At 36.4% G+C, this 27,411-nt stretch overlaps 1 protein-coding gene across 1 annotated transcript in view; it reads left to right on the top strand.

Moving 5' to 3' along the window:
* The window catches only part of PRKX (protein kinase cAMP-dependent X-linked catalytic subunit), a 62,320-nt gene that overhangs the window by 15,226 nt on the left and 19,683 nt on the right, over positions 1 to 27,411 (top strand). The window contains exons 2-4 of the mRNA XM_075427926.1: positions 15,345 to 15,513; positions 19,777 to 20,040; positions 26,171 to 26,290. Coding sequence (XP_075284041.1) covers positions 15,345 to 15,513; positions 19,777 to 20,040; positions 26,171 to 26,290 — 553 coding nt within the window. The remainder of the gene's footprint in view (positions 1 to 15,344; positions 15,514 to 19,776; positions 20,041 to 26,170; positions 26,291 to 27,411) is intronic.

The following is a 27,411-nucleotide window of genomic DNA, read 5'->3' as shown; positions in this document are numbered from 1 at the left end:
TTGAAGTGAGTCTTGAACACTGGATCATTAGTGAGGATGAGATTTTATCAGCTCAGAGTCCATATCTGTGAAGAGTTATGTGGTCTTTTCTTCTCGATGCATTTAAAAACTGAACTAAATTTGTTTGACAGTGTTTGAAGTGCTGTCGGATTTTATGGCAAATTCTCAGGTCTTATGGAAAGATTTGTATAGGGTACGTGCTCATGTACGTGCCTACTGTTCACCGCCTTCTGGATTTATATGGGTTTTTGTCTATGGTATTGTTCAAATCCTACAACATGAGGATGAAGTGACCTTTTTTTTTATTTTAATGGAGCTAGTCCTTGAATTTACAGGTAATATTTAAGAAAGGCCTACTTGTAAACAATTTAGAAATCATAAATTTGAACAAAATTGCCATCAGAATTTACACTTCAGATTTCTATTTTGAGAGGTTATGTACAATCTAAAGAGGTATCTACTGTGCCATTAATGGGACTTAGTAGTGTTCAGCAATGCAGGCTTTGATTTTCTTAAATCTAAGACTTCTCACACTACACATAATGTTTTATATTGTGTAAGTTGGTCATTCTATAAAACTAGCTATCAGATAGTATAAAATGGGTCTGAAATAATTTACCTGCATTTTGATATAAATATTCCAAGAAGTAGGGAGTTTAGCTCTTCTCCGGTGTTTGTATTAGCTTGGAAATTTAGGAGTGACTATTGCAGCTTGGTATGTGTAAACTGAGTTAAGCTAAATTGTGCTCAACTTTCCAACCAAAGCATCCTTTCGGAAATCTTAAAAGTCTTGGCCTATGTGTGGTTGAAGCATATGTACTGTAGGATATTTTATTTCCCTATGTCATTTGTGTTTAATTTAGAACCTTATCCTTCTTTTCACTCTTCATGTGACTGTATGAGGAATTCTCAGTTTCATATTGTGACTCATGAATGATATAAAATTGATAAATTCTTTATTACACATACGTATTTTAAAATATTTTTGTTCAGGAGCAGCTAACAGTCATTGCAAATTAGATTATTTGCACAACATTGTATGTCATCTTGCTTTTGGATAGGGAGAAATTTATTATTTAGGGAGTTCACCTATATCCTTGCCTATTTGTGTCATACTGCATCTTTCTACCTGTGTTTTCAGATGTTTGAAATTAGCAAACTATATTTAATGCAAATAGTATTAAAATAATTACTGTACCTTAGATGATTTTATCCTTTTTTTTTTAAAAAAAAAGGAAAAACTGTACAGGAACAATGTCCAGCACAAAAATGTCATCTGGTATCAGCCAAAAAGTCTATCCTTACTGTTGCAAAATTAATCATATTGTTGTAATTGTTATGATGTATGCCATAGCCTGTGAAACTTACTTTAGTATTGACTGTAGCAACCCATTCACCTTTTGATTTGCATTTTCTTGTACAGTTTGTTTATTGAGAGTCACTTTGAAAATCAAGGTTATTTCATGAAAGGAATTTATTTGTAGATTGAGTGTATGCTTTTCATAAATTCTCAAATGTTCTCATCCTGGTTCATCTTTCTCCATTTAAATAATTGTCAATTATGTACAACCTTTTATTTAGAATCTTACTTGTTGGCTTGGATGCGTTTCTTGGGTATGATGTTCAGAAGCATAATATTGGAGAGAGACTGGATCCCAGTTTGGAGATGGGAGGGAAGGGGAATTTGTGTCTATAGAACTAACAAGGGCTGTTGTCTTCTAGCTGTGGAAACTTCATAGAGTGGCTTTTCTTTCTTATTAAGAAGCTGCATAGTAAAATTTAGTAAAATTAGTGAAAACTATCCATTCTGTGGTTTAGTCACATAGTACGCTGAAATGAAGTTAGAAAACAGAGCAGAATTTTTATGGAGTTTAGACTTATGTTTTTGCATTATAGAGGAAAAAACCGTGTAGTAGTCCATACAATCCTGAATAGCGTGAAAAATTTAAAGATCAGAGTCCTTTTCTGCTGGAGTATTTAAGTGTTTACACTAAACGTAACTGTTTAACATTGGCATGTCTTCAGTAACATCAGGCATTAATACAAAGAATGTTTTCAGTCTCTACTTTTATCAATAAATCCTGGGCACTATAGAGATTTTTTTTCTGAAATGTTTAATTGATATTTGAGAAAGGAATTTGGAGACTGGGATTTTGAAACTTTATATTTGTGTTAGAGCATTTGTTCCAGTTACGTATCAGTTATAACTTTATTTGGATATTCCAGACCTACTTGCTGTTTCTCACATAATAGCTCTGTATGTGGAGAATATGATCATGTCCATTCTAGTGCTGAACAACAGTGGTTTCATCACCTTTCCTTGGACAGTGTTACGCTATTTTTTGTGTGGTGTAGTATGGGAGAATTATGAAAGGTAATGAACACGTGAAGTAAATTCTAGATACATAGTGCATCTTTACTCTGTAGTCTCTCAGGAATATCAGTTGATACTGCCTTATGAATATCAATAAAGCCTTTCATTTGAAAATTGCTTTGTTCCACTCGTGAATTCTCCATGTATTAACCTTTAACCAAACATATATCTATTTGTAGTGCTTGTTCCAGATTGAAATAGTGTTTAAGGAGAAGATTCTTACTGACTTGTAGCTTGATTTTGTTTTGTAAAACTTAGTTTACGGAAGATAGAATCCAGGGTCTCAGTGGCCCAGCAAACTCTTCATAGCTTATAGATGCAAAAAAATTATTTCAGTTTTTCAGAAAGGTATTCATATTGCTACAGTTACAACACTCAGTCCTTTGTGCACATTACAGTAAAATCTTTAGTACTCAGGTCAACCCATTCAAAACAAAGATCAGATTAAATAAAGTTGTCAGAAAAGGGCTTAGTTGCATCAGAATTTTTTTTTTCTGTTTTTGTCTGCGTAACAGCTCAAGTGTAAGGTAAACATAACAATAGTTTTAAGTACCTTCTAAGACTCTTGTGCAGTATAAACTTGAGTAACATATGTAAAATTACAGATTATATAGGTAGACGCAAGCTTGCAAATCGGATGTGGTTTGAGCTGAGTGTTTGTAAAAACTGCATCACTTCTTTCTTCTGTGTAATGTCTGTTTCTTAACTATATCAGTATTTAAAAAAAAAAAATCCAGGTGGATGAGCTGACTGTTTTAATAGCACGTTTGTGACGTTGTGCCAATAAGTTTTATTTGGGTCACAGTGCAGAAGATTATAAAGTTGTATGGGTATCATTTGGCATAGTTTTGGTGACATGTATGAAGAATTTAGTGAGTTGCCACTTTTAAACCTCAGAAGTGTATACTTCCTTATACAAATTAGCATATTCTGTGTTGATAATTTCCATGTCATGAAATCCTACATGCACATATCAGAACATATAACTATGAGGTTGGTTTCATCTGTCTCAATGTAGACCTATGCAGTGTAAATGACTATCAAACAGTACAGGCTTGGGGTGGACCTGCTGGAGAGCAGCTCTGCGGAGAGGGACCTGGGTGTCCTGGTGGACGACAGGTTAACCATGAGCTAGCAGTGTGCCCTGGCTGCCAAGAAAGCCAATGGGATCCTGGGGTGCATCAAGAAGAGTGTGGCTAGCAGGAGGAGGGAGGTTCTCCTTCCCCTCTACACTGCCCTGGTGAGGCCTCATCTGGAGTACTGTGTCCAGTTCTGGGCTCCCCAGTTCAAGAAAGATGAAGAGCTACTGGAGAGAGTCCAGCGGAGGGCTACAAGGATGGTGAGGGGACTGGAGCATCTCCCCTACGAGGAGAGGTTGAGGGAACTGGGCTTGTTCAGCCTGAAGAAGAGAAGGCTGCGAGGGGACCTTATAAATGCCTACAAATATCTGAAGGGTGGGTGTCAGGAGGATGGGGACAAGCTCTTTTCAGTGGTGCCCAATGACAGGACAAGGGGCAATGGGCACAAACTGAGGCACAGGAAGTTCCGTCTGAACATGAGGAGGAACTTCTTCCCTCTGAGGGTGACGGAGCACTGGAACAGGCTGCCCAGGGAGGTTGTGGAGTCTCCTTCTCTGGAGATATTCAAGACCCGCCTGGACGGGGTCCTGTGCGGCCTGCTGTAGGTGACCCTGCTTCAGCAGGGGGGTTGGACTAGATGACCCACAGAGGTCCCTTCCAACCCCTACTATTCTGTGATTCTGTGATTCTGTGAAACCTACGTGTGTAGAATCACATTATAACATGCAGAGGGAAATAGGTACTTCTGGGTTCGTAAATTGGACATGTAGAACTGCTCAACTGAATACAGAAGTGCCCTTTTTTCCCTCTATTCACTTGAGAAAGATTCCACCTGGCTGGTCCAAAGGTAAGTTCTGTAATAAGTGAGGAAGTTCCAGTTCAAGGTGTCTGGGGAGGCTGTTGCTTGTTTGCCTAAAAGATGGAGAAATTCTGTCTCTCAGCTTATGTTTGGGGTGCAGACAAGCTGGTCAGTTACTGCTTGTACACAGCCTGCAACTTTACTACTTCTGTTTTTTTTTGTTTTATGCAAAGACTTTTTATAAGTTCCCACCATAAATTGCAACAGGCCAAGAACAATGGCAGCCTTTCAGGACATGTATCTATTGTATCTTTTAATGTCCAACCATAAAGAGATGATATGGGGATACGTGGTCCTCTGTGGTAATCTTCTGTCTTTGAAAGAAGAAGGAGCTCCAGTCTGTCGTTTTTCAAAAGTACCAGCCTTAGGGTTTGAAAGTATAGTGTGAAGAATGAACTTTCTGAGGCTTCAAAGCCTTTAACTACTACTCAGTTGACAGGGTTTGTCTCCAGCGTGACTGTCCAGGGGGTTTGGTTTTTTTTTTTTTCCTTTTGTTACCCTGAGTTAGCTCTAGGTCAGTGGAATTTTTAAAACGAATGTCAAAAATCTGAATGAAAAATGGTTAAACTTAAAAAAAACTGGGAAAAGTAGGTACCAGCCACCACTGAACTTTAATTTCACACCTAATTTAATATAACTTGCTTTCTGAATGTTAGCATATCTGAATTTCAACCTGGCCTTTCTAGCTAAATCTCAGTTTTGCTGGTGTATGTGTGCATAAATACATATGCAAGTGTGTTTCCAGACTAAGGCCTTCTGTGCCTAGTTCTGCGGTAACACACAAAATAGCAAGGAATAGGTGATCTTGAACAGTTTTCTGTTAGTTGCCTACTTAGCTATTCCCTGAAACATACAAGAGAACTAAAATGCGCTGAGTGCATTTAGTTTAAGTCAAAGTTTTTGATCTATCTTCGTCCAGGAGCTCTTTGACATAATTTACTCTTCAGTCTTATACTTCAAAACCATTGTAGAAATACCATGTTAAGAAGTGAACAGATAATCTGTTTCAGAATTATTTCAAAATACAGTTTTTATGCACTATATGAGATGTCCCCATCATTTTGTTTCTCCTTGAGCACTACTTTAGATGAAGATGGAAGCGAAATGTAATTGAAAGGAATGTATTAGAAGAGGTACCAGTCTGTCAAAGGCTGCTCTCCAGCACTGGTGAAAGAGGAAATCAGTCAAGTACAAACAATGTGGCTTTTATTACATTTGTTCAGCAATAATAAACCTTTGTACTTTAACAAGATTTTTTTGTTTGCTTTTTAAGAGGACACAGTCGAGGATATTAGGTCTGATACTTCTTTGCATTAGTATGGGACTGACTTGCATCAAGTAGTTCTTCTGGAGAACAAAAAGGAAGAAATCTGCAAGAGCTGAGTTACAAGACAGAGGCAAATACGCTGATTATGTAAAAATCCCAGAAGTATGTAGAGGCGCATATTTCTGGGTTGAAAAGGAGAGTGGCTAATCAGGTGTTAGATACCTACTAAGTACACTTATTTAGCCTTACATAGTTCAGAGGGGGCTGCTGTTAAAGTTTCAACCCGTGCTGCGGCTTGTATGTCTGATATTTATCAGATTCCATCTCACTAACTTCTATAGAACGAAGAGACTTTTTAAATCCTTCATGGATTATTACATTTGTAGTTGTTAGTCATCAAAATGTTATTTTTATTTTTCTTAGGTGAGAACATTAATTTTGGGCACAGCCATGTTTTGTACTAGTTTGGCTGATAAACTTTATTTTAAGGTATGCAATTTTCTTTGGGTATAATTATAAGCTATGTCCATACAGTCGTTTCTCAGCAATATATAGGAGCTAATATGTTCAACTGCAGCAATTGACAGAGCAAAAGCTACTGGAACAATCTATTAAAGTACCTGACCTGTGATGTATCTTCTACAGAGGTGCAGTTTTAAACTTCTAAAAATTTAATGACTGTTTTCTTTAGCTGAAGTTACTTGAAAAGGTTTTAAGTCTGTCCTTGACTTTGTGACACAGCAAACTGTTTTGGTTTGGGGTTTTTTGTTGTTTGTTGGGTTTTTTTGTTTTGTTTTTGTTTGTTTGGGGGTTTTTTGTGTGTGTATGTTTGTGGAAAACCAAACTAATTATCTCCATGCTGAATTTGAGTAAAGCAGCCAGCCAAATCAGTCTTGCAACTGCTTCCTGTAAACAGGGAAACTGAAGGTGAAGATAGAAGCACTGACAAACAATGAGAGAGAAACCATTACTATCCTCTTGGGTACAGATTTGATTGTGGGAATAGAACTTGGCAACAGAGCTGTTTTTTCCATTTTAGTATATCCCTGCATAGGTTTTACTCACCGTCTTTCTACTTACATTCATTGGGTGGGGAAGAAAAAAAATCACTGGGAAGTATTTCTGCTCATCGTCAGAATAGAATAAGTGAAAAATGGTGTGTTAGTGGTTTACCAGAATTTATTTTTTATGTACAACCAGAGACAAACTGTGAGCTACTCATCTTCATAGAATATTAGAGGTCAATCCCTTTTGATTTAGACTGCTTCTGGGACATCCGGTTCAAAATTTCAAATGTAGTACTAATCCCAGCTCAAGAAGTAGGAGCCCTCTATTCACAACAGTAGACCCAAAATTAAACAGTATCTGAAGAGAGATTGGAATTCATTATTCTGGGTTATAATATAAAATGTTTCTGCCATAGCATTTTTAAATATTTTTTTTAAACAATCAAAAGGAATCTTGTCACCTAAAATCTAGGATTTGATGACACCTAGAAAAATAACTAGACTCATCTTTTTGTTTCTCCTTTTCTTTCCCTGAGTCTGGTTACTTTGTGATGCATTCATTATTATTTTGTTTGTGGTAAGCAAAAGTGTAACACACTAATTAATAATAGTAGCTTTTAGCTAAATGTCCATCAATTTGTTCTAAGTTTCATTTTGAGGAAGCTGTTTCACAGTGGTTTTAAACACTTAAAGGAAAAAAATAATTAAAGCAATTATCAAAGATTAACTTTGAGCACAGATTCATTTAGAAAGAATCCTGAATTACTCTAAACTTGATGGGAATATTAAGCACCAGTTAATGGACAGGAGGTGGCTAGATGTTGGATTTTATATGTCTGGCTTTTTTTGTTTGAGAGATTTTTTTGGAAAAAAAATACAAAAAAAAAATTCTCTTTAACATTTGCATTTCAGGAAAGTCTCAGTTAAAGTAATTGTTTTAATCTCTCCCTACCCGAAAAAAGCAGTTCTGTGAATAGGAATTGAATGATGTTTTATGATGTTAAAAAGTCTAAAGGTGGCCTATCTTGCTAGTATACTTTCTAATTTACAGATTCTTTTCCAACTATTAAAAGTGACACTTTTTGATAATGCTTTAATTACCTGAAATTCTTATCAGATTAAATAGATAATTTAATACTTTCCAGTCTTTTCTCTTGGAATTCATTGCTAGCTGGATGGGTACCTGATTCTTAACTTAACTGTGCTTGTCTTTTAAAATGTGGTAGACAAAGTCTTTTTAAAACTGGGTCAATACAGATTGATACGCTTTACCTCTTGTAGGTGTTTGGTATCATTTAAAATACGCTATTTCAACAGGCCTCCCAAATTTAGTTCAGCCAAAGTAGTATAGAGCTTAGTTTCTAGATGAAAAAGGAGTACATCTTTAGAGGTTTCTATTTTAGCTGTTTTTATAAAAAGTTTGCATCTTTACAGTTTTGCAATTGATGCATATTGACACTTCATGTGCAATATTTAAATAGGTAAATATAAGAGTAATAATGACTTTGCAATGTCCTGTTTTCAATACAGAGGAAAATTTTTTTATCCACTCATCTGTTCATATTCTTTATATCAGTGTGTCACGAATCACGGGTAGCGGAAGGCATGGGAAGAGTTACAAAAATACCACTGAAGAATGAAGTAGGGAAATACCAGTTTTAAGAGAATTGTTCTAAAGATTGTGGATGTAAAGTTTTGTGAAGGGGCACGGACGTGTGTTTACATTCAGTGTTCTGAGAGCTGTTTAGATATGGAAAAGGTTAATGGTTATCACCAGGAGGCTGGTAGCTTTCTGATTTTATTTATTTATTTTTAAATACCAGGAAGGAGGTACTTTCAAGGATTCTGCTTATTTTGTTTAAGGACACTGATATTTACAGTATTCTTATAGAGACCAAATAAGCTGTGAGTCAAAGAAAAATATTTATCTGGAATTAGAAAGGAACTCCTGTCATGGGTGTTCTGTTGAATGACACTTTTTGGAAATCGTGAATCTGTCTCTCAACTATGTGAAAAACAGGAAGCTTGACTGATAAGTATTAACTAGCCTGGTGATTCCTGTGTTCTTAAGGATTATAATTCAGAAATATTTAAATAAGTGGGTCAACAACAAGTGTTATTGACACAATTGCTTGATATTCTCTGGCACATCAATTCTTGTGCAAATTTGAAAAGAGACTACACCAAATTCCAGATTGTTAAATGTAGTTTTAGTTGTGTGTTGTTATAGGCTTCTTGTATACCAAGTAAGAAAGAACCTGAAAATATGTCAGATCTCTGGAATCTGGGAGCAGCAAAGAGATGGAAGATTTTTACAGCAGCGCCTTTGAGTCAAAAGCTAGGCTGTACTTCGAACGTGGATTGCTATTTTCTTTTTGACTTCAGCTGAGCTGGGATAAATCATTAATGATACTGAACTTGCAGCTGAAAAATCAGTTGACAAGGGAAGAGTCTAGAATCCAAAACAGAAGTAAGAGAAAACCACTGGGATGCCACTGGCAATGAAATTTCTGGGACATGTAGTCTGAAAAGTGATGATTTTGCCTGGAGTGTAGTGGGCTTATTTCTTGCTGTGTAGTGTCTCACATTATTGCTAAATAGATATTTTCTCTATCCAAGGAGTTACTAGTGTAAACTGAATCATAGCACAATGGGTGAATCAACAAAGTCATAGAAGCAAGCTGCTCTGGCAGAGCTGCACATGGTGAACACTACATGAGGCATCTTTGTTTTATATGCTTTTAAGCTCTTTTAATCAGGCAGTCTCCTCAGATATGTGATCATTAAAGGATATACAAAAGTTTTGCAAAAAGTATTGTCTGACATTTACTTCTTACATTCAATAGTATGAAATACGCAGTTCTCAACAGAAAAGTAGGTGGCTTGTAAAGCCTCCCCTAAATTTCTTCATTTTTTTCTAGCCTGTTTTTCAGGTTTAGATCAGAACCCTGTAGAGTGGTATAGAAGTATAGAAGCAGTGCTCTGAGAGTTATAGTGGTCAATCAACAGCTGGTTTGTGGAACAGTGTGACGACGCTGAATTTGAGAAGGTTGAGTGGTAGACTGCAAGGCATTTTTCAGTTGATACTGGTCTATGGGTTGAAAAATAAAAAAGTGAATTTGGCTATGGTGATGTCCAAAATCATCATCCTCGTTCTGTGTTGCCCTGTTTATGTGCCAACCACATGTTCTGTTGCAGAAGCCCACAGTTGCTTGTGTCATGTGGTTTCCCCATATCTTTCTCTCAAGTGTTAATCTTCCCATTACCAGTCTATTTGGACAGGCTGGTTTCTTTTGTTGTGCCACTTCTTCCCCTTCTTTGTCAATAATTACCACCCTCACTCCTCCTTTTAAGACACGTATTGCTAGGCTGTTCAAGTTCCATCCTGAGATGAGACAGAGGTTAAATGGCAGACAAACTGGACATTTAATAGTGAGTATGTAATCTGATACAGTTCACCTTGTTTATCTCTGGTATTCGACAGAATTGAGTCTGCTTGTGGCTACCAACAAAGACTAATATGTAGCACAGTAGGAAATGTTTCTTTTAACTGTAAATAAAGGCACATACATCTGATGCTTTTTGTAGGCATCTGTGGAAGTCAGGACCGAACCCTTTGGGACTCAGAAGGCAGCCCTCAGGGTCATGGATCTCACATGACCTAGTTTATTCTTCATTAAAACAGATGGTATCTATCTAAGCAAGGCAAGCTTGGTTTTAAGAGCGAGCTGGGGATTAAAAAGGATGGGAAGCTGGAACAGCTGGGCTTAATTAATGGGAGCAAATAAAGAGACAAAATGAGCATTAAATTAGTCACCTACATCAATAGCAAAATAGTCACTACATGACTACTCACTGAATTGTTTTGGCTGCTCAGAAGTTGCAGGATTGGTTTTCCTAGCATCAAAAGTATCTAAAATGGCATCAGAAACATTCCCACATTCTTTGTTCTTTTTAGCAGGCTTCAAAGAGAGTAAAATCCTGGAAGCTGGCTATGGTATTTTGGCATGGCGTTAGGGAATCCAGCTTCTTTTGTGAGGCTGAGAATGCCTTTCTTGCATCTGATACCTAGGCCGAGCTGGTCCTCTGCACTTTTTGGCCTCCTCCCTTTGTGTGTGTTCAACATGAGGTTACCTAATTGAGAAGATTGCTGGCATTCCTTCAAGTTCTTTAACCACCTTGTATTTGCAAAGGGATCAAAAATTTTTGTTTCTGTTGTAAACAGATTATACTGGATTAGTGGTTAGCATTTTGCATGCTTGTTGTTTGCCTGTATAGTCCTGAAAGTCTTGAATTGCGGTGTTGCATCTTGCAAATAGCACAGGCACTCTTTGCTTGCTTTTGTTACTGGTGGCCAGAAACCTTTATTTGCTATATGCCTTAGCAGGGAGAAGGGGACTGCACAGATAAACTGCTATTACCTGCTAATAACAACTGTTTTAATGGGGTATAATTTTCTGATGTAAGCACATTTTTTTTTCTCTGAGAGGCAGGTAGGGATGTGCATGCATGTGTGTGCGGAGCCATTGTTCTTCCTTCAGCAGGATACTACTTGGTAGATCCCAGGACTCAGGCAGAACGGTACATGGTCTCTGAAGATCTCTTGTTGTGCAAATAAATAATTAAATAAATGTCAGTAGAATATTGTGCAAGTCTATAAACACTGTGTTTCCTTTAATTATTACATGCAAGATGGGCAAGTACAGAATATTTCTGTTTTCAGGTAATCCTAGGGACTAAACAGTCTGCTTATCTGTCACGGACGGTCAAATTTAGCTGGTTCATATAGCTGAGCTCTGAGGTGATCAGGGAAAAAAATTGAACAGTTTTCATGGGGATTAACAGAAACTGTTCCATGAGCTTAGTGGCTCTTTCCTGGAGGGCAGGAGGCAGCAGTGCTTTTATAGAAAACTAGTAACCTTTTTCTGCTTCCAAAAACCTTCCTTCAAATTTATGGAGCTGGGCCACCATATTACATGCTGCCACTTTGCTGCTTCAATTTCTTAGTTTCTTTCCATGCATCTGAGGGGCAGAGTAAGACCTTTTTTTCATAGAACAGCTAGATTTTCTTGACTGTGCTGAACAACCATAACAGTACCTTGTTGCAGCCTCCCGCCTTGACTGTCATGTCCCATCCTGTTCCTCCCCCCACCCCCACATTTGCAAGGAAGAGAATTTTAAAAATCTTTGCAGACATGGCTAAAAGCATAAGCAGGAGATCCAGACCAAATGTTTGAAGTGAGATATTTGAACTGTAGTCAACTTTATATGCAAACTTTATCTGGTTGTCTGAACACTGGCTAAGCATAAAAAAAAGAAAGCTTAACAATTAGTCCTGTATGTGGCTATGCAAAGGCATAAATTCAACCCTATTTGCATACTTTTATACGACTTTAAGTTTCAGCAAGTTAAAGTCCATGGTTGAAAAAATACGTAGTACTTGCCATGTTTGCTCTTTGCTTCTCTTTGCAGTGAGAGGAGTTTGACTGAACAGCTTAAATGGTGTAAGTAATTTCTATAGCATCACTTTTTTTAGGGCTTTAGGAGAGCATATTGCTGGTGAGAAGGGCTGGAAGGGTAGTGGTTGTGTGTCTGGGTACAGTCACTGCCAACTGATGCAGGCCTAATGGAATTTCTGAGAAGACTTGAATGGGAGAAAATTCATGCTATGAGAAGAGATGTCTGAAAACAAAAGTCAGATGCCTGCTTGGTCTGCATTGCCTTCTTGATTTCCATAGTTGTTTGAAACTGTACTAAAAATGTTTGAAAAAAGACTGCCTGCAATCAGTTCAACAACAAAACTGGTGAGGGAGGTTGTATGTTCTCGCCTGTCTGTGTGGTCTTCTGGTTTTCCCGGAGGCTGTCTAGATTAGATGCTTGCCACTATTCTGGAACAGCCTGCCAGGCTTTGCTGCTCCTGGCAGAGACGTTTTTAAAGAGGCCGTGTTTCCAAAGGTAGAACTATTGCTAAATAAGTCCCTGACAGGTCTTCCTTTGGAAATGGATGGAACTTGTGATCACTATGATTATTACTGTTATCATTTCTTCGCAGCACCATGTGTAAAGTTACACCAATAGCATAATGAAAAATTAAAGCATTCGAAAATAAAAATTTATAGGACAAGTCATGAAACATGAAATCAGTAAAGACCTAGGAAAAATTAGGTGTAGTTCACTTATGACTTCTGTGTTGAATATGTCCATGGAAGCACTTTGTTCATTCAAGTATTAAAATGCATATAAAACCAGGGGTTGGTACTGCTAATTTCCCCAAGTCCACATTTGGAAGTCTTAAAAATGTAAGATGATTTTTAGTTTGTGTGCAGTACAACTGTAGTTATTCTTGACAGTCTTTTTCCAGATACTCAGAACTTAAATTTCAGCTCCTAATTCTGAAATAACCAAAGTTAATTTTTTGTATATGCATTCAGTAAAGATGTAAATAATTGGTATTTTAAGTAGCTTGAACAGATAGCTCTGGTTGGAAGCTTTTGGGCCTTTTATTAATGTGTGGGTTTTTTACTGCAGAAACCGATCCCCATGAAAATAAGGTTGTTTAGAGGTAGAGTCATGTATTGTGGCTGCATTGTTAAAGGATTTAATTTCATGATAAATTTTCCCTGGTGACCTGGTGGCTTACTTCACTATAACAGCAGACTTTATCTGAGACCTGTTTACAGTTTCCATGGTTAAAGAACTGTAACTCAGGACAGGTGGGAGTGTAGAACTACTTTGACAGAATCTTTTGTGCTTGGACAACTGTAATCCTTAGTGGGTTTGTGTAGTGAGAAGTTTTATCTTGAAAGCTAGTTTTGAAAGCTGTACTGGTAACAGAGTTGCAAGTTCCATAAAACTGGGTTGCTGAAGTTGTTAGTTTCTTGTTTGTAATAAGAGTATTTTGTTTCATTTTTCAGTGAATGCCTTACTCTTAAACAATATTACAAGTGACTGGAAAGAATAACTGTTAAATAAAATATAAAAGTTTTAAGAATAAACATACAAAAAAGAACTAATCCTTTTTTAATAGAAATTCTCAAGTTTCTTGAACCTACTAGAGGCAAAAATTCCCTTGTTTTTTTGCCCCTCCCCAAGTAATGCAGTTTTGGAAGTTCATTTTTGGTGTCTCCTGCCTGCCTCTCTCAAAAATCCATTTCTTTTCACATAATACTCATGTCCCTGCATCCACTGCACAGCAAATTGTCTTGTAGTATGTAGATTTATCATAACCAGTCAGCACAATCTGAGATCAATTTACATGCCAGTTAATAATACTGAAACAAGTCCGTGGGTTGCCTTCTTAGGGTATGTGCAAAGAAGGGGATAATTACGAGCTAAAGTATAAGATTTTGACTTTTTTGGAAGGCGCTTCTCAACAAGAGAGTGACCTTTCACAAGTTAGGCAATTGATTTGAACACCAAGCATCCTTTATAGTGGCACATTTTTCTGTCAGAAAATAGGATTAAAAATACCTGTTGTGCTGTTCCAGTGGAACCTGCATGGCATTGTTTGAGTGAAAAAACAATGAGCAACCGCCCAACAAGCTGAAATGTGTGTTCATCTTCAAATGTGTAACACTGTGCCACAGTACAAATAGCAATGTGGTTAAATGTGCTAGTTTTAACTTCTGTTTCAAAGTAAAAGGAATACTGAGTTCAGTTATGTATAATTGTCTTGAGTGCAGTGCTCTTAAAAGGAACTTTAATGACTACTGTATGAATAGAGAAATGCATAATACAGTATTTAAAAGACGATATGTTTTTATTTTCCTTTTACATTTTTACGAGTGAATTGAAAAAGGAATACATTAACTACCAAAAAAGGGTTCCTGAAATCTACTGTTTCCATATAATACAATGATGCAGTGCTATATGCAGATTTTTTAAATTTGTTTTTAGAAGGGTCAGTAAATTTTAAGTATTTTTTCCCTTTGCTCCCTAATCCTACTGAATCACTTCACCTCCCTGTGCACATTTAAGGGAATAATACCCTCACCTGAATAATTGCAGACAGCTGTTCTCAATCACTGAACCTTGGTAGATGAATGTTTTGAATTTTTTTATTGTTGTCATGATTTTTGCATATTCTGTAGTCTCTCTGTTATGAGTTCCTACATTTGAAACCCTGATTGATTTTTAGCTACCTTGTTTTAATAAATAATATTGAGAGTTAAGTAGTTTTTTGTGTTCAGGGATTATTAAATCCATTACAACTGAACGTTACATTCTTGGTGAGTGATTTTTTTTTTTTCTTTTATGCCACACACTGTGGATATAATAAGCTGAATGCTACTTTTGAGTTTAACACGCTTCTCCCCACCTGATCTAAATAAAAACTGGTCTATGATATTTAAGAGTGTTTCCCAGCCTTTCTTCTGCACTTGAGAACAGTTTTGCTTGTTTCATTTGTATTGGTTGCATTTGAATCTTATGTATTACATACTTCTTTTTTAATATATCTCCTTTACCCTTTCTCAGGACCACTTCTCTTCTTTGCAAGAAATGCTTCCTGTATCTATCCAAACAGTGGCAGTATCACAATACTGATATTTTTATTAAGTCATTATTACTAAAAACAGAGAAATACCAAGAAAAAAATTGTGTGAAAACAGGTAAATAATGTAATATTGATATATTGATGAGGGGAAAAAAAAAAACCAAAACAACCAGGACTTGAATCCAGTGGGTTTTAATTTAGTAAATTTATTTTTGCTTTTTTTCTTTTTATCGATAAGTTGATGTTTCTTCTTCGACTTTTCAGGCACAGGTACCTTTGGACGTGTTCATCTGGTGAAGGAAAAAATGGGCAAACGTTACTTTGCACTGAAAGTAATGAGCATTCCTGATGTCATTCGACTGAAGCAAGAGCAACATGTGCACAATGAAAAGTCAGTCTTGAAAGAAGTCAGCCACCCCTTTTTGATCAGATTGTAAGTTGTTGTATTTTTTTAGTTCATTTCACTTATATATAAAGTGCAGTTAGTGTTCCGGAGTCTCTTTGCAAGTATTTATGTACTTAACTAACACCAAGCATTTAATTTGTTACGTAATCTAGACTAAAATAGACTTCAGACTAGAATATTTGTTATAGAAGAATCGAGAATTTAAAATTAATGCATAATTTAGACATTTAAGCAATAATTTATTACAAACTTTACTCTGTCTCTTTTTTCATACTGCAGAAGAGAAATTTTCTGAAGTGGGGGGGAAATACTAATGAAGAAATGTTAGAATTGGTTCATCAGAATTACTTCTAGAATAATTCTTGATGTTAGAATGGTGAGATTAGTATTTCTACATACATATTTCCTGTAGATATCTAGATAAAGATAGGATTAGATTCAGGTATCTGCTTTTTCAAAACTTCTGTGAACTTTACTTTTGCAAACTTTGTTTTTAAAGAGTTCAAATGACTGCAGCACTTCTTGGGATCTGTTATTCCGAATTTGAGGTTAAGTGATGGAACCTATTGAGAAACATGATTTAAACACAGCTTGTGAAGAATACTTTCTTTAGTTCAATTGTGATGATTCTCATGATCCCAGTGATCCCATTATTAAGGAGAGAAGGCATCATACTTTCCTGTTCACAGCACCACAGTGCCTTTTGTGTATCTGAGTCCATGTCTATTAAAGGGATAACTGAACTTCTGGATAATTGCACAGTTAAATTTTCTCATGCATGGATACAGGGCCATTGACCAAGATTTGTTTTGCACCTACCTGCCTTAATCAGTTTTACATGAAGTTAGACAAAATTAGCCTCAGTTAATCTCTAGTTACAAGGAGTGCAGCCTCCTCCCAGGACTAAGTAAGTATCAGAGAGAAAAGAGGCAAAAGTATGGTAGTCATCCAAAAGATGGAAAGAGCCCTGCAGGAGGAGGCTTTTTCCCTGGTGTTCATTGATGCTATTAGTTTCCAGCCAGTATTCAGAAACCCTGTGTGTGGCATAGTATCAGTAAGATGAGTTCTATGGTATATGGAGTTTGAGATGCATGCAGGAAGGCAAGATGGAGAGGCTAAGTACATCTGGTTAGACTGGTTAAAATATGAACAGAACAGGGGGAACAGGGTTTCATATGTATATCTATGTGTATTTGTAAATTCTTTAAAAAAAAAAAAAAAAGAAAAAAAGAAAAACACTAGCAAAACAACCAAACAAACCCAGTATATCTGTGCATCTGGAACCGTGCAGCAAGTGCAGGAATAGAGAAACTTGGGTGAGAAGTCAGGGACAGGGATGTGAAGGTTTACGTCCATATACAAGTTATTAAAAATCCAAACTGGTAAGTTTTCTTGGATTTTCTTCATGCCTTAATTCAAAAATGTCAGATTTTTAAAATCGGCAAAAGAAGGACACAATTCAAATGGAAGTTCGCTTATGTGCAAGGCAAACATTCTTCATGTCTTCTAGGTTTCTGCCTTTTCTGTTGACATGTTCGATGAGAGCTATGCTTGTGTAATTGTCCAAGTGCTGCCTTTGTCCCTTGGCAAAGGAGACTTAAAGCAACCTAGCTGAAATGAGATTAGTTAAATTCTAAGTTGTGTTAATATTTCTGTGCTTAAGGTTAAGCAAGCATTCATGGACAATTGTCACTGACTGTATGACAAATAACACTTTCTGCAGCTTTTTGTGCAGATAACAGATTTTTTTCAGCTGCCTCCTCCCCCAATACATGTGTTTTTCCCATGAATTCTTTGACTGTAACTGATCAGCAAAAAGGGGAAAAATTTTTCTATATAGTTCTGCTTCAATGCCTTTGAACTGTGTTATTCACATGGTCCATTTTTTATATTTTCAATTGCTGTCACCAGCTTAAACACGGATAGTATCTTCCTCTGGTTGCAAAACAAGGAGCATGTGCCAGTGCTCCATAATATGGTATTTTTTTAGCACTTTCTGATGGAGAATTTTAAAGTAATGCTGCACGTAATTTATTTCTGGTGTTCATCCTTCCTGTATACTCCTGTTAAATAAGATTACACTCCCAGCCCACCCCCCCCAACCCCCCCGTTACTGTTGAGAAATGCCCTTCCTGCCTGTAGGGAGGTCCTGAATCAATTTTTCTGTAGATAGTGAAGTTATTTACCTAATTATTTTTAAACTGGTTTTTTGAAATGCTTGTTTGCTGATCTTGCAACAGCTGGTCACTGAAGACTCCTAGGCAATCTTTACTGACATGTTTGAGTGATATATCATAACTCTGTGGGTGCAACAGTTCATATTGTCCTGTAATTTTCACATGTATCTTTGATTTTTTTTTTCAAAAAACCAAGAATTAATAAAAATCAACCATGTCTTACAGTCTTATAAACTAAAATAGGTTATTTATCTGTAAGAGTTCACAATGGCATCCAAAGTTTGTATAGCAAAGCTGAATTTTAAAATTACATGACACCGTGCATATCATTCTAATCACAGCTTCTGTGATATTTTCTTTTTGTGTATTGAAATACCATTTAAAGCAATCTGTATTGCAGATATTAAAGTTCATTTGTATACATGAAAAATATAAAAATAAATAATGTGTCCATTGTTCTGTGGCTAGACTATCTTTTAAGGGTCAGTTCTTGAAGAAGTCAATTCGAGTAAAAATACTGTGTTTTAACGGTCTTCCTTTTTTTTTTTTCTCTCTGTATCCTTTGTTGGATTTTGTCCTTATGCTCCCCTGTACATGGCTTTTTGAAATACGGGGTTTGCTTTGCTTCGCCCATTTCTGTTCCTTATACTGTGTTTATTGTAGATGCAACTTAGCCGAGCTGCTTGAAATAAATCCCAGGAGTGTTTTTACGTAATCAGTAAAGATACTATGAACATCGTCAATAGCCAGTTAATGATGTTGATGACTTTGTAGTAGGGAAGTAGTGTCATAAAAGCAAAAGGCAAGTCTGAGCTCTGCTTTCTTCATCACTTTGAAGGAGTGGAGGAGTTGTCGCTGATGTCTTGATAGTCTGTCTCTTTTTCTTGGTTGCTATCCGTGCTGGTATCAAGAAAGAAAATCTTTGTGAGCAAAAGTCACTCATGGGTTTGGGAGCTCAGTTTGCTCAGCTTATCTTTCTTGAGACTCTGTGCCTTGATTAGGCACCAGCTAACGAGGAAGGGGGTAGAGGGGGGAAGAAACAGATATTTGATCTTTCCATTCTTGTGATAGTGCAGAAGTAGTTACTAGAAGCTAAAGTAACTTCCATTATTGTATCATTAAAGTAGGTAGGGATACAGTGTTCTTTATCTGTTACCATAGTAATAGAAATAGCTGCTTATTTTAAAATGGTAGAATATTTTTCAAGATATTACCAGATACTTGCTTTTTCTTAACTGTTGACTTACGTTTGGGTGTGTTGTATATTAATTGTTTAATGTGGGTAGAAAGAAAAACAGCTTAGTTTTGAGGAATGTGGGAGAGAAGATTCCTGTATTCTGTAATGAAGCATTTGAAAGCCACATGGAATTATTTTTTTTCTTCCTTAGCTGCTCTTTACTGTACTGTAGTACTGAAGATACCTCAATAATAGTTCTTAAATTAAAGGCAACAGTATCAGGAATGGAAGGTACTTTTCATCAGGTTAATTCTGAGGCACAGAAATGAATCTTGTTTTGCTGTCATTTTTTGCCTTTCTATTGATTTTGTTAAAGATACTGTGGAAAAGCAAGCATTGTGATCTGATGCTTATCTAGCAACTGGCCTCTTTAGTTGGGGTTGTGTGTTTCTGGGAGGAAGGGTTAGGAGAGGGGAAGGAGAACAACTCTCTGGTGTTCTGTTTTTGAACATACTGTCATTAACATCTTTACAAAAGCATATTCTGCTCACCTCCCATCACCTTGGCAATATTTGATTAAAATGAAAGGTGTGTAATAATTGTCTGGTCTTAGCAGACTGGCAGTATACCAAGTCAGTTATTAGGTGCTTAGCAGAGACTGGTTTTGCACAATGCAACAGAATTTGTCAGATTTTTCTCTCTTAGACTGTGCTGTGCACATTCTGAACTATCTGTTTTACTCTTCAGGTGAAGTCAGCTACTTGAACGTCTATTACATAATCTTGCTAGATTCTTGGGGGTTTAATATTTGCAGAATAAGAACCATAGATTAATCATGTACTTAGTTGGGGCAACAGAGATCATTTTACAGAAATTTACTTCAAAGCAAATTGGAGAGAAATTTGTTTATTCAATAAAATAATATTTTTATTACAGATTTTGGACCAACCATGATGAACGCTTTTTATACATGTTAATGGAATATGTGCCAGGAGGAGAACTTTTTAGTTACCTGCGCAACATGGGGCGTTTCAACAACAGCACAGGACTGTTTTACTCAACAGAAATTATTTGTGCAATAGAATATCTGCACTCCAAAGAAATTGTTTACAGAGACTTAAAACCTGAAAATATATTACTAGACAAAGAAGGACATATCAAACTTACTGACTTTGGATTTGCTAAAAAGCTGGTGGATAGGTAAGTGAGTTTTTGTTATGGTTTAACATGTGAAATTTAATCACAGTTGGAAGAAAAGAAGTTTTATTTCAGAGCTCAGGATTACACCTAATATTGTGTGTGGTTCACACATGTCAAATCCCTTAATATGAAGGAGTTGATCATCTTAAAAAGGCTGCATGGAAACTGATATTACACCCTAGGTATAACTAGGAGCAATATCACAGATAAGCTACCATAGAAAACCTTCATACAAGCTGAATTGCGAAGTGTTTTTTCACTACTGTTTCCTCCTCCTTTCCATTTAGAGATATCTTGGGAATGTGAGAACAAGATTTTATAAGGGGATAGTGTGTTTTCAGTAGCCTATTGCTAAAAGGAAACTGCAGAATTTTTACAGAAACAATAAGACCAGCTTCAGCAGAAGTATTTATTTAACTGTAACTTCTGCAGTAGTGTCAGCCTTATGTCTGTTTTACTAGTGTATGTACTTTGGGATGATGCAGAGGTGTTTCCCCCAGTGATTTCTTTGTTCTGTCCGTTTGAACTAGCTTTCCAAGATTATAATACATGTTCTTAAAAGGAAGGAAGAGCTGTCATTGAGATTGAAAATAAGGGAGGAAAAAACTAGTCTGTCATATTAGAAAAGCGGTCTTACAAGGTATGGTATTATGCCCTTGGGCCACCTCTTGAGGGAGACTGTATCTGATTGTTCTGGTTGAGGTAGCCTAGCAAGTGAGTTAGGTGTTACATAGATGCTCCCCCTCTTCACTCATCTGTTTTACCTGTTTGATGCTGCTCTTGCAACAGTTTGGGGGTGGGGGCAGAGTTCTACAAGATCAATTTTAAATGAAGGTGGATCTGAGGGATCTACTCTTAATGGATCCCTTACAAAGTAAAAGTCAGATGGGACAGATCAAGTCATGCTATGGCAATCATAAAGGATGCTTCCCTACGTGTTACAGGCTCACAGTGCTGGGTTGCCTTGGCGCAGAAGAATGGTAGCCAACTGAGAAGTACACTGGTTCTATTCACCCATAAGGTCTAAAAGTCAGTTTTTAAACCATAGTGGTTTAATATCAGTGCTTGATTGAGTTCAGTTTCCACTGGGCAAACAGATAGTTCTACAAATGTTGGATTTTTTTTTTTTTTAATATTTTGTTTTTACATCAAAGTAACTTTTTGCTGGAAAAGGTAAGGGTACTTCCATGTAAAATAGTAGGATGATCTCTTTATAATATATTTTCATACAAATTGTTACGACTTCCTTTTTACATGTAGATACTGCCACTTAGTGGTTATTCTTAATTTGGATTTCTGTGGGTTTATTGCGTAGCAGAAGTAACCCTTCATTAAATAAGGTGATAGTTCACATCGAAGTATATTTTTCAGTTTGGAAGATGAATCTATAAGAGTTATTTGTTCAAATATATTGTAAGACATAGAAGTAAGTTATCACTACTGTTTTCATTTGTTTTTTTGCGTTGTGTCTTGCTGGGGGTGGGAAGAGGTACGGGGTGTGGAATTATTAGTAAAATTAAGGTTTACATCTGAAAATTAAGGTGAAACGTTTGGGTAGGATCGGAGGGCTTTTCACCAGTTAGGGTAGCCCAGCCCATTTGACACTCGTACTTGTCTGTTTCCTGTACATGTTCATTCCAGGTGGGTATATGGCCACGCTGACCCTGACCGCGGTTAGGGCTCTCACGAATCTCCCATATGGCACTTAGCCTCCCACTCCGGTGAGGAGAGTTAGAAAGTAAGGGGATTTATTTTCTGCCAAATTACTCCATCCCTTATTACACAACACAGGGGGGTGAAGTTGATCAATTTGTGTTGAACTAAATCATGGAATACTATAGTACTTTTATATTAGTGCCTGCTTTACCTACAAGCGTACAACAAGTAATATAAAATGCAGAACAAAAAGTTGGGAGGAGTGACGACTTTATCAGTTAGAGCATGGTAGTTACCTATGCAAGTCTGATTTCCTCCCTCCTCCTCCTGGCTATATATGTGTAGTATTCACCCTACTAGCTGTAGTCATTTTCATAATGCTGTTTTGTCACTGTAAAAATACACAGTTGTCAGCAGTTTGCTCACTAATGCACTCCAGTAGGTTATTTTGTTTCATAGGCTATTTGACCTAAAGCATAGGAGATGTTTTGTCATTTTTATGCATGGCAAACATCTATACACATGAACATTACACTTGTGTATGTGTATATATCTATACTTTTATATAGTGCATATGGATTGTGAAAGTAAAACACAAAGTATATATGTTTTTCAAACAGTGGTGAGGAGGCATACCACTTAGTACCAACAGATGTTTTCCTAGAGAAACATGACGTGAAATAAAACATGGTGTGCACAAGACCTTCAATACAAGTACATGTCTTTGATACATATTATTTCCTAGAATGATTCTGTAGTTGCTTAATTGAGATTTTTCTGTAGGCATTTTCCTTTCTTCCCACTATCGTGTAGAAGAGTGAAGTGTTCACCATGTTCATCTGCAGTTAAGCTGCTCTTTAGAGAGAGTGATGGGCTCGTAGCTCACGTTCCCACTGTGGGAAGCAGCCTGCATGTGTATCTTCTTATTAGTAAATTTTCTGAAGGGCTAGACTGTAATATTTTTTTCTAGAGAAAAAGGAAAGGGAGGAGGTTTTCTTATCTCCTTCTGTTCCTTATCAGTATGTCCTTCTGTTTATCCATGTTCTTCCCTTTTTGGTCATAGTGTACTTTTAAAAATTCTAAATTTTTCTCCAAAACAATGTGTCTTTGCTTCAGCTGCTGTTTATTTCTTCTCTTTTCCAACTTGGTGTTCCTTAACTGAAGACTTAATAACCTTTTCAGTTTCTTGTAAGTACATTCACATAAGATAGGTGTGCCACTACTTCAAAAAAGGTCAGTGTCAAGAAGAAAGGACGGGTGGGGGAACTGGAGTAAATGATTGTTATGTGAAGGGTGTAGAAAGGATTTGCTTTGAATTTTGTAGCCATTGCATTTTTAGACTGTTCTTTTTCTAGAAAGTGTATACCACTTTTCAGGTGTAATATATCCATTAAATGTGCTTCTGATCTTTCTCACTGGTTTTTTTGTTGTTTTTCTTTGGGTTTTTTTTCCCCTCTGGTGTTCTTTCAGAGAAACTGAAACAAAAGTTCATAGAACTTTATATTTTTTTTTTTTATGCACAGATTTCACTCAGTTTTATGAAAGCTTTAAGTAAACTTAATGTTGTGAGTTTTTTCCAGAGGAATGTTATTCACTGTTGATTTTAGTTTGCTCAGTTTAAATTTCTAAAAAAAGTAAAAATAAAAAAATGAATCTTCAAGACTCTGGGGATGCTTCTGCACTGTTGCTTAACCTGGATATACTTCATGACTATTCTGCAGAGTGGACTTGAAGAGAAGAGAAAAAAGCAAAACAAGACTTAGCAAATCCTGTTTGTAAAGTGTATTGTGTGTCACTGTAGAAGCAAGGATGTCTTGCAGAACAACCTTTTGTTTGACTGGAGACAAAGCAATCTCCATTAAGAATAATTATGAAGAAATTTCCAGAAGAGGACACCAAATAGGACATTGTTGTTAATCTCTGGCTGGTATGTGAGAAGGCTGGCAGGGACTACAGAGGTGGATGCTGAATAGTGTATAACGGTAAAACGTGTTAACCGTCAAGGCTTGACTTCTTCAAATAATACTGTTGACAAGTCCCACAAGTATTTTATAGCTTGTCAACTTTTAAAACCTTATCAGCTATTGCTTACCTCTATTTCAGCTTTTATCTTGAAAAGCGAGAGCAGTGGTATTTTTGTATTAGTTTGAAAGAAACAGTCTATTCTTATTTTTCTGTGTTGCAGTTCAGCTTCAAAAGGACAATCTGGAGTTTCAGATGAATATGCAACACTCATGAAATAGTAACAATAAAAAAATGCTTAAGAGAATGTGAACTGATTATAGAATTTATTTGATGCATTTTCCAAAATATTAAATAGTTTTTTTCATGACCAACAAAAGAGGAAATACAAGGCATGATCGTATGGCACAAGTACACAGCTTGACGAAGAATTTGAACTTCCTCCAAGTTTTTGTGTAGTTAGTAAGCACGTATTTCTTGATTGAAATTAAGAGAAGTAGGTGACCTGGTGGTAGTTAATTTTATTTCCTGGTGCAACTAGGGGACTTCAAGTTATGCTGGCCTTTCCTTGATATGTTGTTTTCCTTTTGCTGGAATAAAAAAGTGCTTGTTATTTTACTTGTAAGGTGATAATGGGTCACTTTAGTTACATTGTCACCAGCAAATCATGTGGGTCCTGGAAATCACAGTTAAGTGTTTGTTAAGAGTTTGTTCATTCATAGTGTTGACAATTTTTAGGTAGGAAAGGATGACCATTGTGGGGCATTGTCCTGCAAATTGGCTTGTCCATTAAAGCAAATGTGACTGCCCTGTCTGCTGTATTTGTACAGCCCTTCTTCCCAAATACGGTAAAAGTGGTAGCTGCTTCATTTGCAGAGCTGGCTAAATCGGTATGAATAAAAATTAATGCGACAGATTGCAATACAGATTTTTAAATTTGAGGGAGGGGGGACTGTTTTAAAAAGACAAAGCTTTGTTGTTTTTCTTAATTACCTAGTTCTGATCTCAGCAACTGCTAGATGGCAGTAGTGTGTAAAGAAGGGCTGTCTAAGAATTTTCTTGAGTATGCTTGGTTTGGAGGAGAGTTTATATTTTCTAGCACTAAAAGTTATGCCACCCTTTTATCATAAAAATTAAAGATGTGTTCTTTACACTAATGCACGTAGTTTCAAGAACCATGGAGCACTTGGGTCATAGTGTGTCTAACGCCTTCTGACAGTTTAGCTGGAGTAATTTAGCTTTTGTCATATTAAAATCAAGCCTAAAGAAATTCAATTCTGTGTATCATAAATCTTCATTTAGAGTCTTGACTGACTGCATAGCTCATCTTTGATATTAAGCATTCTAATGAATCAAACCTAAGGCTTAAAAAACCCAAAAAAACTATATTATTTGTCATTTCTTATTAGAACGTTTCTTAAAATGCAAGGTACTTTTTTTTTGTACTTATTCTCTGCTGTTATTTTGTCCTGCCTTGAATTGTTGAGCACTTTTTCAAAGCTTCTTATTCTGACTCACTCTCAGGGAAGTGTCATTTATTCATCATGAAAGCATGTTTTTTTCTCTAGCATGTATTTAAACATGAGTCAAGGTAATGAAGCCAAGCAAATTCTGCATGGGTATTTTTAAAAAGAAGATTTCACGTTTCTGAAAGACATTGTTTCAGAAAATTCTGTGTTTCAAATTGTAATTTGGTCTTTGTAAACATTAACAGCTTAGATTCAGTTTATTTCATGTATTTATAGAACTTGAAATATATATTTCAATTAGGTAGCAATATAACACTTGTATCCTGAGCTTATATTAAGAAATATATGACTAAAAATGACATTAAAATATATAGAAATAACAGTGTTACTTACATATCTCACACTTGCTTAATTATACCTTGTAAGTATTTTAAATAATTAAAAACACAAAATGTTTTCCTTTTAGTGGATATTATGGGAGTGATGACAGGTTACATTTCAATACTATTTGAAAAACATTACTTAGACTGTTAAAGGAATCTTACTTAATGTCTGCAGCTGTTTACAGATTTAATCTGCTTCTTTATCTCCTTCTCTTCCCTTTGTTTTTTCTAAACAAACATTTTTCCTTTTGCCGCAAAAGGCCAGTAAGCTTGCCTTTTACTGGGCCTGTCAGAAGTAGTCCGTGAACTCCCAGGGTCTGCAGCTTACAGGATGAAAACCACTGTTGAATTCAAAGCAGCGTGTAGTCCAATGGATAGAGTACCACACCAGTAGTCAGGAAAATCAGTGCATAGATATTGCTGCAGACAAGAAGTTTCTTAATTTCCATACATTTCTGGAGAGTATCATCAAAGTAGTCGTTAGGATCTCGTAGAGGTCTTTTCTTTTTTCACTTGTTCCTGTATACGATAAATATGTAGGCATAGGTTGGGTACTTACTATCTGTGTGTTTGGGTTTTTTTCTATTACTGTTATTTCAGTTTCACTTCAGTCTGTTTTTGTTGTTTGTTTTGTGGGTTTTTTTCTTCTTTTCCTCCCAGGACATGGACACTCTGTGGCACTCCTGAGTACCTTGCACCAGAAGTTATACAAAGCAAAGGCCATGGAAGAGCTGTGGATTGGTGGGCCTTGGGAATTCTTATATTTGAGATGTTGTCAGGGTAAGTGATAATGATTGCTATCACATCAATCTTAAATAAATAATTGCATATATATGTGTACAGGATTCTTTACTCTTTCCGTTTACAATATTTGGACTAGCAAATTTGGGCTACATTTGTTATTGATATACCAGTTTAATTTTTGCCGATGAAGAAAGGAATTGGGAAGCTGTAGGAAGGAACATACTTCACTGTTGTGGGATTTTTTACTTTTTTGAATTTGTTGGGTTTGTTTGGGTTTTATTTTTTTTGGTTTTGGGGGATTTTTTTTGGGAGGGGTAGGTTTTACGTAAAATCCTTTATATTTAAAGGGTGGAGAAGCGGACTACCAGTCGTCTTTGAAACGCCTGTAATTAATTTCTAGTATAGTGAAATGATATTTACAGTAGGACCTTTAGTCTGTAAAAATGCATGGTGGCAAGTAGGAGGACTTTAATTAGTACAGCTTGTATTACTACTGAGGACTGGTTTTCTTTAAACCAAAGAAAAAACAGTAGGGAAAAGCTTAAAAGGTCTGTTTGGAAATCCAAACGCTACTTTTGATGTTTTGGAATTTGCTTGATGAGCAATGTTTCCAAAAGGTATACATTCAAACTGAAGAGAGAATTTCTGGCGTTAATATGATTAACTGTTTCTGACTTTAAGTATTAGGTAGAGAAAATTAATTGTCTTAATTTGCTCTGATTTCAAAAGAGAAATGCTCTTCAGTAAAATAAATAACTGGTTTAGGCAGAATGTTAAATTCTGCTTGTATACTGAAAAAGGCATCCACATGGTTTTCGTTGTTTTTTGTCTTGGCTGTATCTTTTGAAGGTATTTGCTAAAAAAAAAAATAAAGTGGGAATTTTGAAAGAAATAGGTTTTGCCATGGTCAGTGCAGTGGAACAAATGCAGATGAAATCAAGGCTTTCATAGCTTCAGAAGAAACTTAGTATATTTCATCAGTTTTGGTTTCATAGTCGTTAGAACTTGTTTTCAGTACCAGACTGTGTGCTTGGTGCCTTCTTGCTCCCTGAGAGTGCGTCAGATTGCCTCTGTGGCCTTCCGTTCTGGATCTGCAGCCCCATAGAATGAAACTGGAACAAAAACATCCTTACTGTACTGTTGGCAGCAGCTTTGGT

This window comes from Opisthocomus hoazin, chromosome 1, assembly GCF_030867145.1.
Source record: "Opisthocomus hoazin isolate bOpiHoa1 chromosome 1, bOpiHoa1.hap1, whole genome shotgun sequence".
Classification (NCBI taxonomy): domain Eukaryota; kingdom Metazoa; phylum Chordata; class Aves; order Opisthocomiformes; family Opisthocomidae; genus Opisthocomus; species Opisthocomus hoazin.
Note: the sequence above shows the minus strand (reverse complement) of the source record. Positions and strands in the feature narration are given on the sequence as shown.